We start from the raw sequence: 13,412 nt of genomic DNA, 5'->3' as shown, positions 1-13,412 counted from the left end.
GCTCACATTAGCCGCGTTTCCATTACCCTTCAAATTGCGCAAATTGAAAATACGCCCAATGGAAACACATCAATTTCACAAAAACTCCCATTTATCGCAAAAAAGTTTTTACGCTCGCATGATGTGGTCTTTCAGGCAATTCAAAAAAGAAATATTTCGCAAAACTGCAATGGAAACAGTTTTTGCGCATTTACAGGTCACCTGATGTAGATGACGCGGTGTGTTTGGACAGAATACGACACAGAGTTCTTTATTAAACTCATAAAAGGCAAAATAATTACAGGAATAATGGATTCTAAACCTCAAAGAAATGCCACAATCAAGACCTCGAAGCAGAAATGAGGAGCAGAAATGAGAAAACTCATAGTGAATGAGTTTTCAATAAAAATGACGTTTTAGTCGCATAACGTCGGTTAATGGAAACGGCGTAGTTTCGCATTTGTTTTTTGTCGACATTTAGAAAAAATTGCAAAAGTTTGGCCCAAATCTGTAATGGAAACGTGCCTACTGAAATTGAATGACTTCCGGCCACTTTGACGCTCTCGCCGGCGGCGGTGTGAACGCACAGTAAAAATAGCGAGCTAGCTTTGAAAGCATGAGATCCCACCCTCCCTTCGGAGCGTCTCCAAAGCCACGCCTCGTCCAAAACACATGAACACACACAGCAGAAACCCTACGCTAAAACTCTACGCTTTGTCTTGTTCGAGAAGCCATTTCACTCAGATATACGTCACAATAGGGAAGAAAAGACTATTGCAAATTTCCTTTAAAACAGCGTGACATTTTTTATATTTGTGTCCTTCTGCTGTCTATAAGCGTTTTGTTTTTCTTTCTGTGTGTTTGACAGTTGGATGTGAAGGAGGACACGAGCACTAATAAGGATTTAAAAGTGCAGTGTGATGAAGATGAGATGAAAAAGCATCAGCTGAACATTCGGGTGCGAGAGGTCTTCGCCAACCGCTTCACGCAGATGTTCTCGGACTACGAGGTGTTCGTCATTCAGCCCAGCCAAGACAAAGAGTCCTGGTTCAGCAACCGAGACCAGATGCAGAACTTCGACAAGGTAGCATTTCACTACTCGTTTATTAAAAATTCACGTTGGTTTGAGGTGGTCAACAAGCTCTGACCAGCTTGACAACAACCAGCTCTTAGTTACTTGAAGTAACTGACCAAGAAGTTTTATTGTTAAAGTTTTATGAATTTAATTGATTAGACATGCTTTTCGATTAGTTAAAACGTTAAAATGTAATCCAGAAAAACTTAAACAGAAAACAGTTTCGGAAAAAGATAAAACTGGCTAATTTCCCAAGGCTATAGAAGCACCATGCATTATTATTATTATTATTATTATTATTATTATTATTTTTATTATTTTGTATTATTATTATTTTTTCTAACTTTTTCTTATCTTGACTTAGAAAAAAAGAAAGATAGTTTCCTCGTGATTTTGGCATAAAAAAGTTTTCTCGGGATTTCAACATAAAATAATTGTTTTCTCGTGATCACAACTTAATTTTTTCTGTGTCTTTAAAAGTTATTAAAATAATGATAATACAATTTTATAGTTTTTCATTTAAGTTTATGAGCAAAAATTATATTTTTTCATTCCGGCTTCAGATTTTTTAGGCTTGCTTTCCAATAGTTTGCCGGTTAGAACTAACTAATAGGACTAGTCAATAACATTTATTTTATAATGAGCGTTCATTGTGTTAATTTTGATAATCACAATAAAATTATATTATTTAGGCTGGTGGTTCGATGACATCAGTTACTGCTTTATTTATTCTGAAACAAGTAAGTTTAGAGTAACTGAAGAAGTGTTGGATGTTCTGGACGCTGATGACAGCAGCTTCATGGAGCATTCCCAAACTTTCCCCTCTGCAGGCCTCCTTCCTGTCGGATCAGCCAGAGCCGTACCTGCCATTCCTGTCCCGCTTCCTGGAGACGCAGATGTTTGCCTCTTTCATCGACTGCAAGATCCTCTGCCACGATGACGAGGACAAAGAGCACACGCTGCGAGTGTTTGATTCCCGTGTCGACAAGATCCGCATGTTAAATGTCAGGACGCCCACCCTGCGGACCTCCATGTACCAGAAATGCACCAATATTGAGGAGTCAGGTGAGATAGCTTAAGCATATTGACTAGTTTCATTTACGAATGGAAGCTCTTGCATGCAGGGTATAAACTTTTTTTCATCATTTACCTGTCATGAATGTTTTTTTGTTTTTTTTTGGCCATGCAACTGTGTTTTGCATTATTTTTTATAAAATGTTCAAATTTACCAGATCTATTTTGTGAATGCTTGTAATTTAGATCTCATTAGCCGCATTTCCACTGTCGGGCCAGTGCGAGCCGGGGCTTTAAACGGGCCGTACTGGGCTAAAAGCCCAAAACACACTGCGTTTCCACTGTCGGGCCAGATGCTCTGCAGAGCTTCACTAAAACACACCCGTAACACGCCTTTCTGGAACAACATCACACAAAAACCCATAATCTCACCAACAAATAGAAGTTTTATCAGAAAACTAATCAGAAAGAAATCACTGGAAACAGCGTGATCGCAAAACTGACATGATAAAAGCAACCGTTTGCTGGCATTTTTGTATTACCAAGAATCGATGTTTTACCACAAGTGATACATTTTAGTAAAAAAGAAGTTTTAGTATCAAGTGATACATTGATCATAATGAATTAATTTGTGTCAAAATTGCACATTAGCCACATAAATAAAGTGGCTTACTGTCTATTTCAGAAAACAAAGAGGACAGACTTACTTATTTAGTCGCGTCTGTTACAGGACATATTTACATCACATTTAGAAAGAATGATAATTTCTACAAATTTACCACCAAAAATATGATCTGAGGAGCTTTAGCACTCTCTCCCAGTACAGTTATATTATCAGTCAAAGAAACAGAGGAAGCTCCCGAAAAAAAGTTGCTTTATTTTATGATAGACCGGTATAAAGAGACGAGACATAGGCTACTGACAGATAAAATAAAAACAGGATTGTGATAGCCTTTATAATTTGTCTGATTTCTTCAAGCGTTCATATTTACCATGTTTACTATGGTAATGGTTAGTGTGCATAGGGTTTTGCATCGCGTATAAATATTTCTACCTTATACGGTGATCAGAATCCACATGGGATCACAAACAGAAGGCATTCAAACATGAAAGTGAGTTTTGAGGAAAATGATTTTAAAAGTCTTTAATGCTGACAGAATCATCCAGCACTACGTCTCCAGACTCAGGTAAACTCCGCCTCTGTTCGTAACCACTCCTCTAGCCCGAGCTGGCCCGCTTTGGACCAAGGTATTCGGCGGGCCAGAAAACCCTGGCCATCGGCCCCGAGGAATCCCCTCGGGGTGGAAACAGTGGAAACGCGACTGGCCCTGGCACGCACTAGCTCGTCCGCTTTTGGCCAGACAGTGGAAACACGGCTGTTGTGAACAACAGACTTTTGGGACTCTGTGGTGACGGACTCTTAAGTCACTTAAACTCCGAGCCTTTCTTCCAGGCGACGGCAAGCTCACATTCAGATCTGCCCTCACCCAATCAACGACCGATGGATGTTTTTGTTTTTCGGTACGACAGAATAGACAGAAGAAAAGATGTCATCTCTTCTGTTTCTGCGCAACTTTAAATCAAATAAAAGTTTGAATTTTATTTATAAGTTATATATATTTAGTGTGGTATCTTGTTTCAGCCATGGAATAAATAAAATAAAAAAGGCTATTGCAAGTTTTACATCTCATAATTCTGAGGGGGAAAAAAGGTAAATTGACGGATATAGACATAGCTGACTTTTTTCCTCAGAATTGCGAATTTATATCTTGCGTTTCTGACTTTTTTTCTGAGAATTGTGAGATATAAAAGGACAATTTTGAGAAAATAGTCAGAATTGCTGCTTTGCGTTGCAAGAAACGATCTCGAATTGCGAGTTTAGATCTTGTATTCAAACTTTTTTCTCAGAATTGTGAGAAAGTTTGAATTATAAATATGTGAGATAATGTTGCAATTACCTTTTTTATTTTGTTATGGTGCAAAACAAGCTTCCATAATTTAGGAAAATGTATTGTGTATAATTCAAAAATATGTATTGTTATAATTATAGCCTTGTCCCTAAAAATTAATTATCTATCTTTTTATCCTTGCATATTTGTAGCAACTGATAACTTAACTTGGCAAAGCTTATTTTGATAATCTATTAATATTTGTTTTCATTTTATTACTAAAATGCATTCATTCATTCATTAATTCATTAATATTGGTTGTATGTCAAAATATACAGAAGAAAAGGTTTGTAGGCTCATTTGTGTTGCATACTTTAAACAAACTTTTGAATTTTATTATTTATTGATTATACATATTACATGTATGTATTTAATATGGAAGCTTGTTTCAGCCATGGAATAATATAATAATAATATAATAATAATATATAATATAATATCTCATATATTTCTCACAATTCTGAGAAAAAAGTCTGAATACAAGAAATAAATTTGCAATTCAAGCTTTTTTCTTTCAATCCAAAAAGCAGGAATTATGACTTTTTCCTCTCAAAATTCTGCTTTTATATCTCACAATTCTCAGAAAAAAGTCAGAATGCAAGATAAAAAGCCAGAGTTTATATCTTATTTTCATATTTTTTATAAATATGTGATATAAAATGGCGTGAAAAACGTTGATCTGTTTTCCTCATGACGCATCAGTAAAATGGAAACCTGTAAGTTTTATCCTGTAATCCATAGGCAGCTCGCTTCATGCTGGAATCCACTTCCTGCAATGCATTATGGATAGGATTTTTAGATCAAGCTCATGTGTGCTTTCAGATGTCTTCCATTAGCTCTGCTGATGAAAATGGAAATGGAGCCAAATGGAAATTGTATTTATTATTAACATGAATAATGATTGATTACAAGATGTTTGCACAGGGAAACTATTTTAAAACCTCTCATTTATCATCATCATCATTATCATCATAGAGCTGATTAGAAAGTTATTTTATTGCAATTAATTTATTTAGAAGATTTAGTTTTTCATTGGTGGTGCTTGATAATAATATATATCTATGTTTTGAAGAATGTGGGTTAAGTGAAGAATTTCTAGTCCCCATTGACTTCCATAGGTTTTTTTTCTATACTATGGAAGTCAATATATATTTAAATATTATATGTAAAGTTGTCCTCAGCTGTTGCTGTAGCATCTCTAATGGCTGATAGATTTAGTGTTGTGTAAGAGGTATTTTTGAGCGTGCCGTGTGGGTTCACATCAGTGGCTGAACTGTCTCTTTCATTGGACCACATCACTAGCTCACTTTCCTCCCACCTTGTGGGTTTTGTGTGTCTGTGATTAAAGGCGTCATTTCTTTGGTGATTCATCAGTAATGTGTGTGTGTGTGTGTGTGTGTGTGATGTGTGTCACTTCAGAAAAGGCCATTGAGATGCGACTGTGTAAGATCGACCACACGGCTCTACACCCCCACCTGCTGGACATGAAGATCGGTCAGGGCCGCTACGAGCCGGGCTTCTTCCCCCGCTTGCAGTCTGATGTGCTCTCCACCGGACCCACCAGCAACAAGTGAGGAGGAATCTTTGCCTTTTTTTAATCACACACAAGTAGTGCTGGGTGGTATGACCAAAAAATCCATATCATGGTATTTTTCAGAATTATACCGCATTCACAGTATTTTTTTTTTCTAGCATGACTGAGTGTTAACCACATTTTTCACTGATTGAGAGAGGAAATACTGCAGTAGATTGACTTAGAATGCCCTGTTTTACTGACAGGGGTGAATATTGTAGAAAAGATCCACACTAGTATTGATACAGGTTTGCAAGGCTGTTTACAAAGAGCCGCTTTATGCCGGGTTCAGATTACACGATTTTTTTTGTCTGTTACGATAGTCACTGTGTCAGATTACGCGATTTTTTTTGTCTGTTACGATAGTCACTGTGTCAGATTACGCGATTTTGACTCCTAAAATCTTGTCGTGTCGTGGACAAGAAACATGTCAGACTACACTTGCTTTCCGAGCAGTCATCGCGTGCCGTCTCACTCACACACACACACACACACACACACATACACACACACACACACACACACACACACACACACACACACACACACACACACACACACACACACACACACACACACACACACACACACACACACACACACACACACACACTCACTCATGTCTGGTTCACTATCTTTGTGGGAACTCTCCATAGACTTAATGGTTTTTATACTGTACAAACTGTATATTCTATCTCCTTACACTAACCCTACCCCTATACCCATCACAGAAAACTTTCTGCATTTTTACATTTTCAAAAAAATATAATTTAGTATGTTTATTAACCCATTTCCCTAATGGGGACCGCTGGCTGGTCCCCACAATGGAGATGATCTCAGGTTTTACTATCCTTGTGAGGACATTTGGTTCCCACAATGTAATATAAATCAAACGCACTCTCTCACACACACACACACACACACACACACACACACACACACACACACACACACACACTCACTCACTCACACAAACGCACTCACTCACTCTCTCTCACACACACACACACACACACACACACACACACATGCGCATACACACACACACACACTCTTTTTCTCACTCACTCTTGCTCACTCACTTCCGCGTGCACTCACTCACTCACTCACACACACACACACACACACACACACACACTCACTCACTCACTCACTCACTCACTCACTCACTCACTCACTCACACACACACACACACTCACTCACTCACTCACTCACTCACTCACTCACTCACTCACTCACTCACTCACTCACTCACACACACACACACACACACACACACACACACACACACACACACACACACACACTCACTCACTCACTCTTGATGCAACCCGTCGTGAAGGACCAAAAATAAATAAATAAACATTGCTAGTCTTTCTATCGTGATGTCGTGAAGCATCGCAGACGCGACGTGTGTTGTCGTCCACTATGACACACTATAAGAGATGAAACGATCGAATCTTGCGTCCCGACGCCCGTTGTCGTTTACGAATCCCCACGAACACCCCACGTCAAACGGATCGTGCCAAAATTGGGCTAAAATCGTGTGATCTGAACCAGGCATTAGGAGCGTCAGAAAATAGCGGTTTCCACGGTAACGGCTGAACACAAAGCAGCGCCGCGCTCATAAACGCTGCTTTATCAGGAAAGATAAAGAAAGATTCATTGAAAACAACATCAAAACTTTTCTAAAGACCGTCAGTTCACTTCAGATACATTCATATAAAGACACGTTTTGACTTTGAAATGTGCAGTGCTCATGTTTATTCAACCATGTCAATGCCAACCACAAATAGATTTTCCAAAAGGTTGTGTTGATATTGTGAACCGATGTATGGGAAACACTGTAATATAATTTGACAGCTAGTATCAATTATAGTTTAACCCAGGGTTCCTCAAACTCGGTCCTGGAGGGCCGCTGTCCTACGCAGTTTAGCTCCAACCCTGATCAAACACACCTAGCTGTGAGTTTCTAGTGATCCTGAAGACATTGATTAGCTTGCTCAGGTGTGTTTGATCAGGGTTGGAGCTAAACTGTGCAGGACAGCGGCCCTCCAGGACCGAGTTTGAGGAACCCTGGTTTAACCTATCCAACTTCACCGTCACGCTTAGTAACAGTTGTGCATCAGTGAAAAGACCCTCAAATAGTGTCGCGCCGCGTTCCCAACGTTGTTCAAGCGACATACACCGGTATTGTGGTATGACGCCCAGCACTACACACAAGGCTTCGGCACAATGTGGATCAGCATCACTTGTTGGTCCTGAAATGAGAAATGACTTCCCCTACAAAATGATTGTTTGCTAGTAAAGCGGGATAGATTCATTCAAGAGAGTCAGTGCTTCTGAACTGTCAGTTTGAGGGAATTGATTCAAAACCCTCATTCAGCTTTTAGATCACTAAAGATGTTGATGGCTGTTTGGCATTTTATATGCTTTAAAGGGTTATTTCATTTACTCACCTTCATGTCGTTCCAATCACGTAAGACTTTCGTTCATCCTCATTTCTGAAACTGATATGGTTAAACCGTATCAGAATGCCATTGTTACTGTTCGTATCACTGTCTTTACAAGTGCTTAGGAAGATCTGGAGCTGAAATTCAGATATGGTAATTAGTGTTTAGTTTCTGACCCGTTCTGTAAGCAGTCGACCAATCACAGCAGACTGGGCCGTCTGACCAATCAGAGCTGAGGAAGCTCTCGGAAAGGAGCGGTTAATCGAACCATTTCAGACACTGAGAAAAGATGTGATGCTGCAATGGATGTTATAAGAAAATAAAAGTTTTTATTTATTATTTTTTTACCTTTGATGCATGTAAACTTATTGTAGGAGACTAAAATTAGGAAAGTTTAAAATAGCTTGATAGGGGCACTGTTATGGCCACTTGAATGTTTCATTTTTTTTTTTGTTATTTATAAGATAATTATGATACATATTCATTAATTTGTATTTACTTTTGTATTTTGTGTATATATTGGCTTATTTCTATTGAATTATAATATTGTAATATTGGCGCCCCCTTGTGGTGACATATATTTAACCAGTAACTGGAAATGGCAGCAGGGGGAGCAAACCAGTTTTCAACAGCAATGTAAATGTGCGGCTGTGTTTATGCCGTACAAAACATGAGGAAAATATAACAATTTCAAAGAGGAATCACTGGACTGGATGATGCTAGACCCCCCCATTGGTAGAAGTCATGGCAATTCACTTCTACGGGCACTTTAAATCCGCTGGACAACAATGACTGATTTGTTGAAATGATGATTTGTAGCCACTCGAAAGCCATTCAGAGCCAGAATATTTAGACAAATATTAAATAACTGAGGAAAGGCAAAAAATACTGTTTTTCGCTATATTTCCCCAGCTGTAGTTGATATTAAGTTTGCTTTAAGACCAGCAAGGACGCTGCTCCAACAAGGTGTCTTGCTTTGGTAAATCAAGCATTGAGACTCTTTCTCATAAGCCAAGTGCAAACTGTGGAGGCCAGTTGTCTGAGTTTTTTTGTTTTAATGTAACGGTGTTGTTGTTGTGTGTTAGATGGGCGAAGCGCAGTGCACCAGCACAGTGGAGGAGGAGGGACAGACAGAAACAGCACACTGAACATCTCTATCTCGACAATGACCAGAGAGAGGTAAGGAGTGTGTGTGTGAGTGAGAGAGTGAGCGAGTGAGTGAGTGAGTGTTTAAATATACGTATATTTTACGTATGTAAAAATATTTTTGTATATATGGATTGGATGAAGCAAATAATGAAATATTCAGCACACATCTGAAGTCTTTAAGTGCTACATTTTTGGTGTACAATATTAATGATTTTATACAGTACGATATTTTTGATCACTACATAATTCCCATAATTCTATTTTTGTTATTTCATTGTTTATTATTATTTATTTTTATTTTTATTTATTTTTATAATATTAGTAAAGAATGAGTATCTGTGTCTACATTTTGAACTTGTAGTGTACATGTTTGTTAGTTTTGTGCATGTTTTACTAGTTAGTTTTTGAATGTTTTTCTCCCATTTTTTATTTTTCTTTATGTGTTCTGCTATTTTATTGTCCATTGTCCTTATCTTATAGTTCCTTTAATAGCATGATTAATGTGTTTTTTTGTTTGTTTGTTTTTTCGTTAACTTTCTCTTCCTGGATCTCTTTTCTTCACCCCTCTTTTATCACACTTGTCCGTCTCTCTCCTGTCTTTCCCACACACACACACACACACACACACACACACACACACACACACACACACACACACACACACACACACATATGCGTGCACTACATACACATACACAAATATGCATATACGCACGCACACATACACACCCACATACACACACATACACACACACACATACACACATACACACTCAAACATGCACGCACACACACACACACACACACACACACATACTCAAACATGCACACACACACACACACACACACACACAAACACACACACGCACAAACACAAACACACACACACACACATATGCACGCACATACACGCACACATACACACACACACACACTCTCAGCATGTGGAGTGTCTGTTTTCTGAGCTTCAGCTTCAGCTGGCTCTGGACTACTACTGGTTCTCGCAGTCCTTCAGGCCCTGTCTAAAGTCCGTCAAGGTGGATGTGGTATGTGATAGATGAGCCATCAGGCTGTGGATCCCAATCTGTGCCCACTTTGACATTCCTCCGTGACCTCCCCGTCTTGAAAGCCTGAGCCCACTTCCCCATCAGCCTCTGTAGCTTCCTGCTTTTGTCACACTTTGCTAAATTCCACATGAAATCTCTCCCAAATCAGCCCAGATGGGCAAGTCATTTACAATTTACTGCAGGGAAAAAATGTCCGGGTCGTATGTTGCCCCCAAATCAAACACAAAAAATTAGAAATAATAATTTTCATAGAAAATGAAGACTATTAATAAGACCATCAAATTTTTTTTCATGACAGTTAAATGCATTAAAACCCTCTTCCCCTGTTATCAGTAGCCGACTGTAATGTAAAATAAACATGATTCTCATTACTGTACTGCAAATGAGATTTTGGAATGCAAAAAGAAAACATTTTGAATAATACACAGTTGCATTGATGTATACTTGAGTTATGGTACACATTTTAGGACTTTTTATTGTGTTCTTTTGCATCCTTTGTGGACTCAATGGTGCCAGTCGCCATTTATTGTAATTGTATCAAATATTCTTCTAATTTTCTCTTTTTGTGCCCCACAGAAGAAGAGTATTCCCTTAAAGGTGCTGTATGTAGCTTTTTTACCAAAACGAATCCTTTTTTTATTGCCTGTGTGTGAAGGGGTTGTAATCTCACATTAAAATTATCCACTTTGCGGGTTTTGCTTTTACCTCTGAAAGCAAGTATTCTTATTTTTATGTGAAGGTCCCGGGTCGGATTTACCGCCAGTGACGTCACCTGCATGCGCGCTCCCGAGCCTCTCGACTCGTCTAGCCTACTGACTTTGCACTCAACAGCGACGACACTGCAACTTATGATATGGACTTATGACTTATGCAACTTATGACATGTCTGATAACACTAAGAAACGACCTGCGCCCAGCAAAACACAGACTCCAACACAAACTCCACATCTTGATAAAAAACAAAAACAAAAAGTTTTTTCTGCTGAAGCTCGTAAGGCCAGACGTGAATCAGATGAACTTCGGTCTTCGGGTAAAAAACACGGATCAACATCGGCAGGGCATTTGAATCATGGAGAAACCTTATCTACAAACCTAGAATGTACATTTCCTGAAGAAAATGTGAAGTAGTGCTTGCAGTGGCAAAATTCGGCACGGTTGATAGGGTTCCATACTTATCATGGTAACGTTACGAGCATGGAGCATTTGTTCAACGTCAAGCTGATAAAAGTAGCCTATTATTGTAACGTTGCAGTGGGAGTTTACCTGAGTTTCCAGCATGTTCTGGGATGCTTTGTGTGTTGCGTCTCAGTCTGGCCGGTACCCACAGTGCTGCTCGCTCATAAATTCGAGCACGCGCTTGTAAACTTATTGGTTGCAATCTGAAACATCACCGCTAGAGGCCGCTGAAAACTACATACAGCTCCTTTAATTGTCATGAAAAAAATTACACAATTAAAAAAGAAAGAAAAGGATGGTCCTAAAATGTTATATTTATTTTTGTATTATTTGTTTGATTTATTCAATTCTTTTATTTATTTATTTTTATAATTTGATTTAGGGGTGAAATATAGCCCGGAAATTTCTTCATGAGAATCAGAAAGCTGTTATTTAAATACCACGACAATACCAAGTTCAGATTTAAATGCTTAGTTATAGGTGTTCTGTATATTGTAATCCACCATTGCCTTTGCCCATCGTCTGTAAAAAAAAAAAAAAAATTGTATGATGTGTCTCCACTTCCTTCCACTCTAAAAAAGTAAGGCCAATATTTCCCAGAAATGGCTGCTGACATTGTGCGCCGATGACATAATTTGGAGCCAGAGTAGCTGTCAATCAATCATGATGTTATGCCTCTTTTTATAGCATCAAATAACTAACTAAAACCAAACTTATAAGGAAAATGAACGCATTAACATGAGTCAGGATGATAAGAACAACTTAAAATGACAGAAACCGTCTTTGGAAAAAAGTGTTGGATATTTAAATTTTGACTTGCGTCCCATTTGATTACATGGAGAGGGTGGGGTTTATGACCTATACTGTGACCAGCCACCAGGGGGCGATCAAAATGTTTTGTCTCCACTTTTCAGGATGTGTGCAGCACACTTGGTTAAGCCCAGTGGACTCTGGGGTATTTAGCTGTTTAACTCTAAATTTGAAGTAGCTCAAAAGCCACAAACTGCATGGAAGTCTTTAGTTGGGCATCATGTGACTTTGTGTCAATGCCATTGCAGAAATACATCCAGGAGGCCAGGAACCTTGGCACCACTCTCCGCCAGCCCAAACTCTCCAACCTGTCGCCTTCAGTCATTGCACAGACCAACTGGAAGTTTGTAGAGGGACTGTTAAAGGAGTGCAGAAATAAGGTGTGTTTTGATCTTCCTCTAGGTTTGGTATAGAGCTGCACAATTAATCGCAATTTACATGAAATCGCACTTAAACAGATTTGGCTTATTGCGATTATGAAATCGCAAAGGCTGCGATTATTTTTAATGCGCAGCTTGTCATTGATGTACGGCTCTGTAAACGCTGCTCCATCTGAAAACACTGTGAGTTTGAGTCACTTATAACGTGCATTTGAAAAAGCAACACGAGTCAAACATCTTTCCAAACATTTATGAACCTCTTATCCAACAAAAGACAACATTTAATAACAAACTCACTCCATAACGACAGTTGAGCATCCTTCTGTGAGATGATGTGGCTTCTTACACAGGTGAAATTCGAAAAATTTGAATATCGTGCAAAAGTTATCATTTTGATGATTATGGCTTACAGCTTATGAAAACCCCAAAATCTCAGAAAATTTGAATATTACATCAAATCAATAAAAAAAGGATTTTAAATACAGAAATGTTGGCCCTCTGAAAAATATAATCATGCATATGTATATAGTTATATATACTAAATATATTAGTCAATTCACCTTTTAATTTCAATTACTGAAATACATGAACTTTTGCACGATATTCTAATTTTTCGAGTTTCACCTGTACAGAATAAGGCAGTCGTGTGTTTATTAGTCATGTTTAATCAATCAGAGCGTTTCAATCTAATGTTTATTCGGCTACAGCGATAGGGATTTCCTGGAATGATGTGTGTTATCGTACTTCTGCAGCGGGGCATATTTAGCGTGTGTGTGTGTGTGTGTG

The 13,412-nt window shown here is 38.5% G+C and overlaps 1 protein-coding gene across 4 annotated transcripts in view; it reads left to right on the top strand.

Annotated features, from left to right (window-relative positions):
- dennd5a (DENN/MADD domain containing 5A) overlaps positions 1-13,412 on the top strand; it is a 65,684-nt gene that overhangs the window by 39,623 nt on the left and 12,649 nt on the right. For all 4 annotated transcript variants that reach the window (XM_081359434.1, XM_081359432.1, XM_081359433.1 and 1 more), the window contains 5 exons: positions 848-1,063; positions 1,885-2,119; positions 5,437-5,587; positions 9,130-9,223; positions 12,495-12,626. In XM_081359434.1, the coding sequence (XP_081215560.1) occupies positions 848-1,063; positions 1,885-2,119; positions 5,437-5,587; positions 9,130-9,223; positions 12,495-12,626 (828 nt within the window). The remainder of the gene's footprint in view (positions 1-847; positions 1,064-1,884; positions 2,120-5,436; positions 5,588-9,129; positions 9,224-12,494; positions 12,627-13,412) is intronic.

The sequence above is a fragment of the Scardinius erythrophthalmus genome (assembly GCF_964197995.2).
Source record: "Scardinius erythrophthalmus genome assembly, chromosome: 2".
Lineage (NCBI taxonomy): Eukaryota > Metazoa > Chordata > Actinopteri > Cypriniformes > Leuciscidae > Scardinius > Scardinius erythrophthalmus.
Note: the sequence above shows the minus strand (reverse complement) of the source record. Positions and strands in the feature narration are given on the sequence as shown.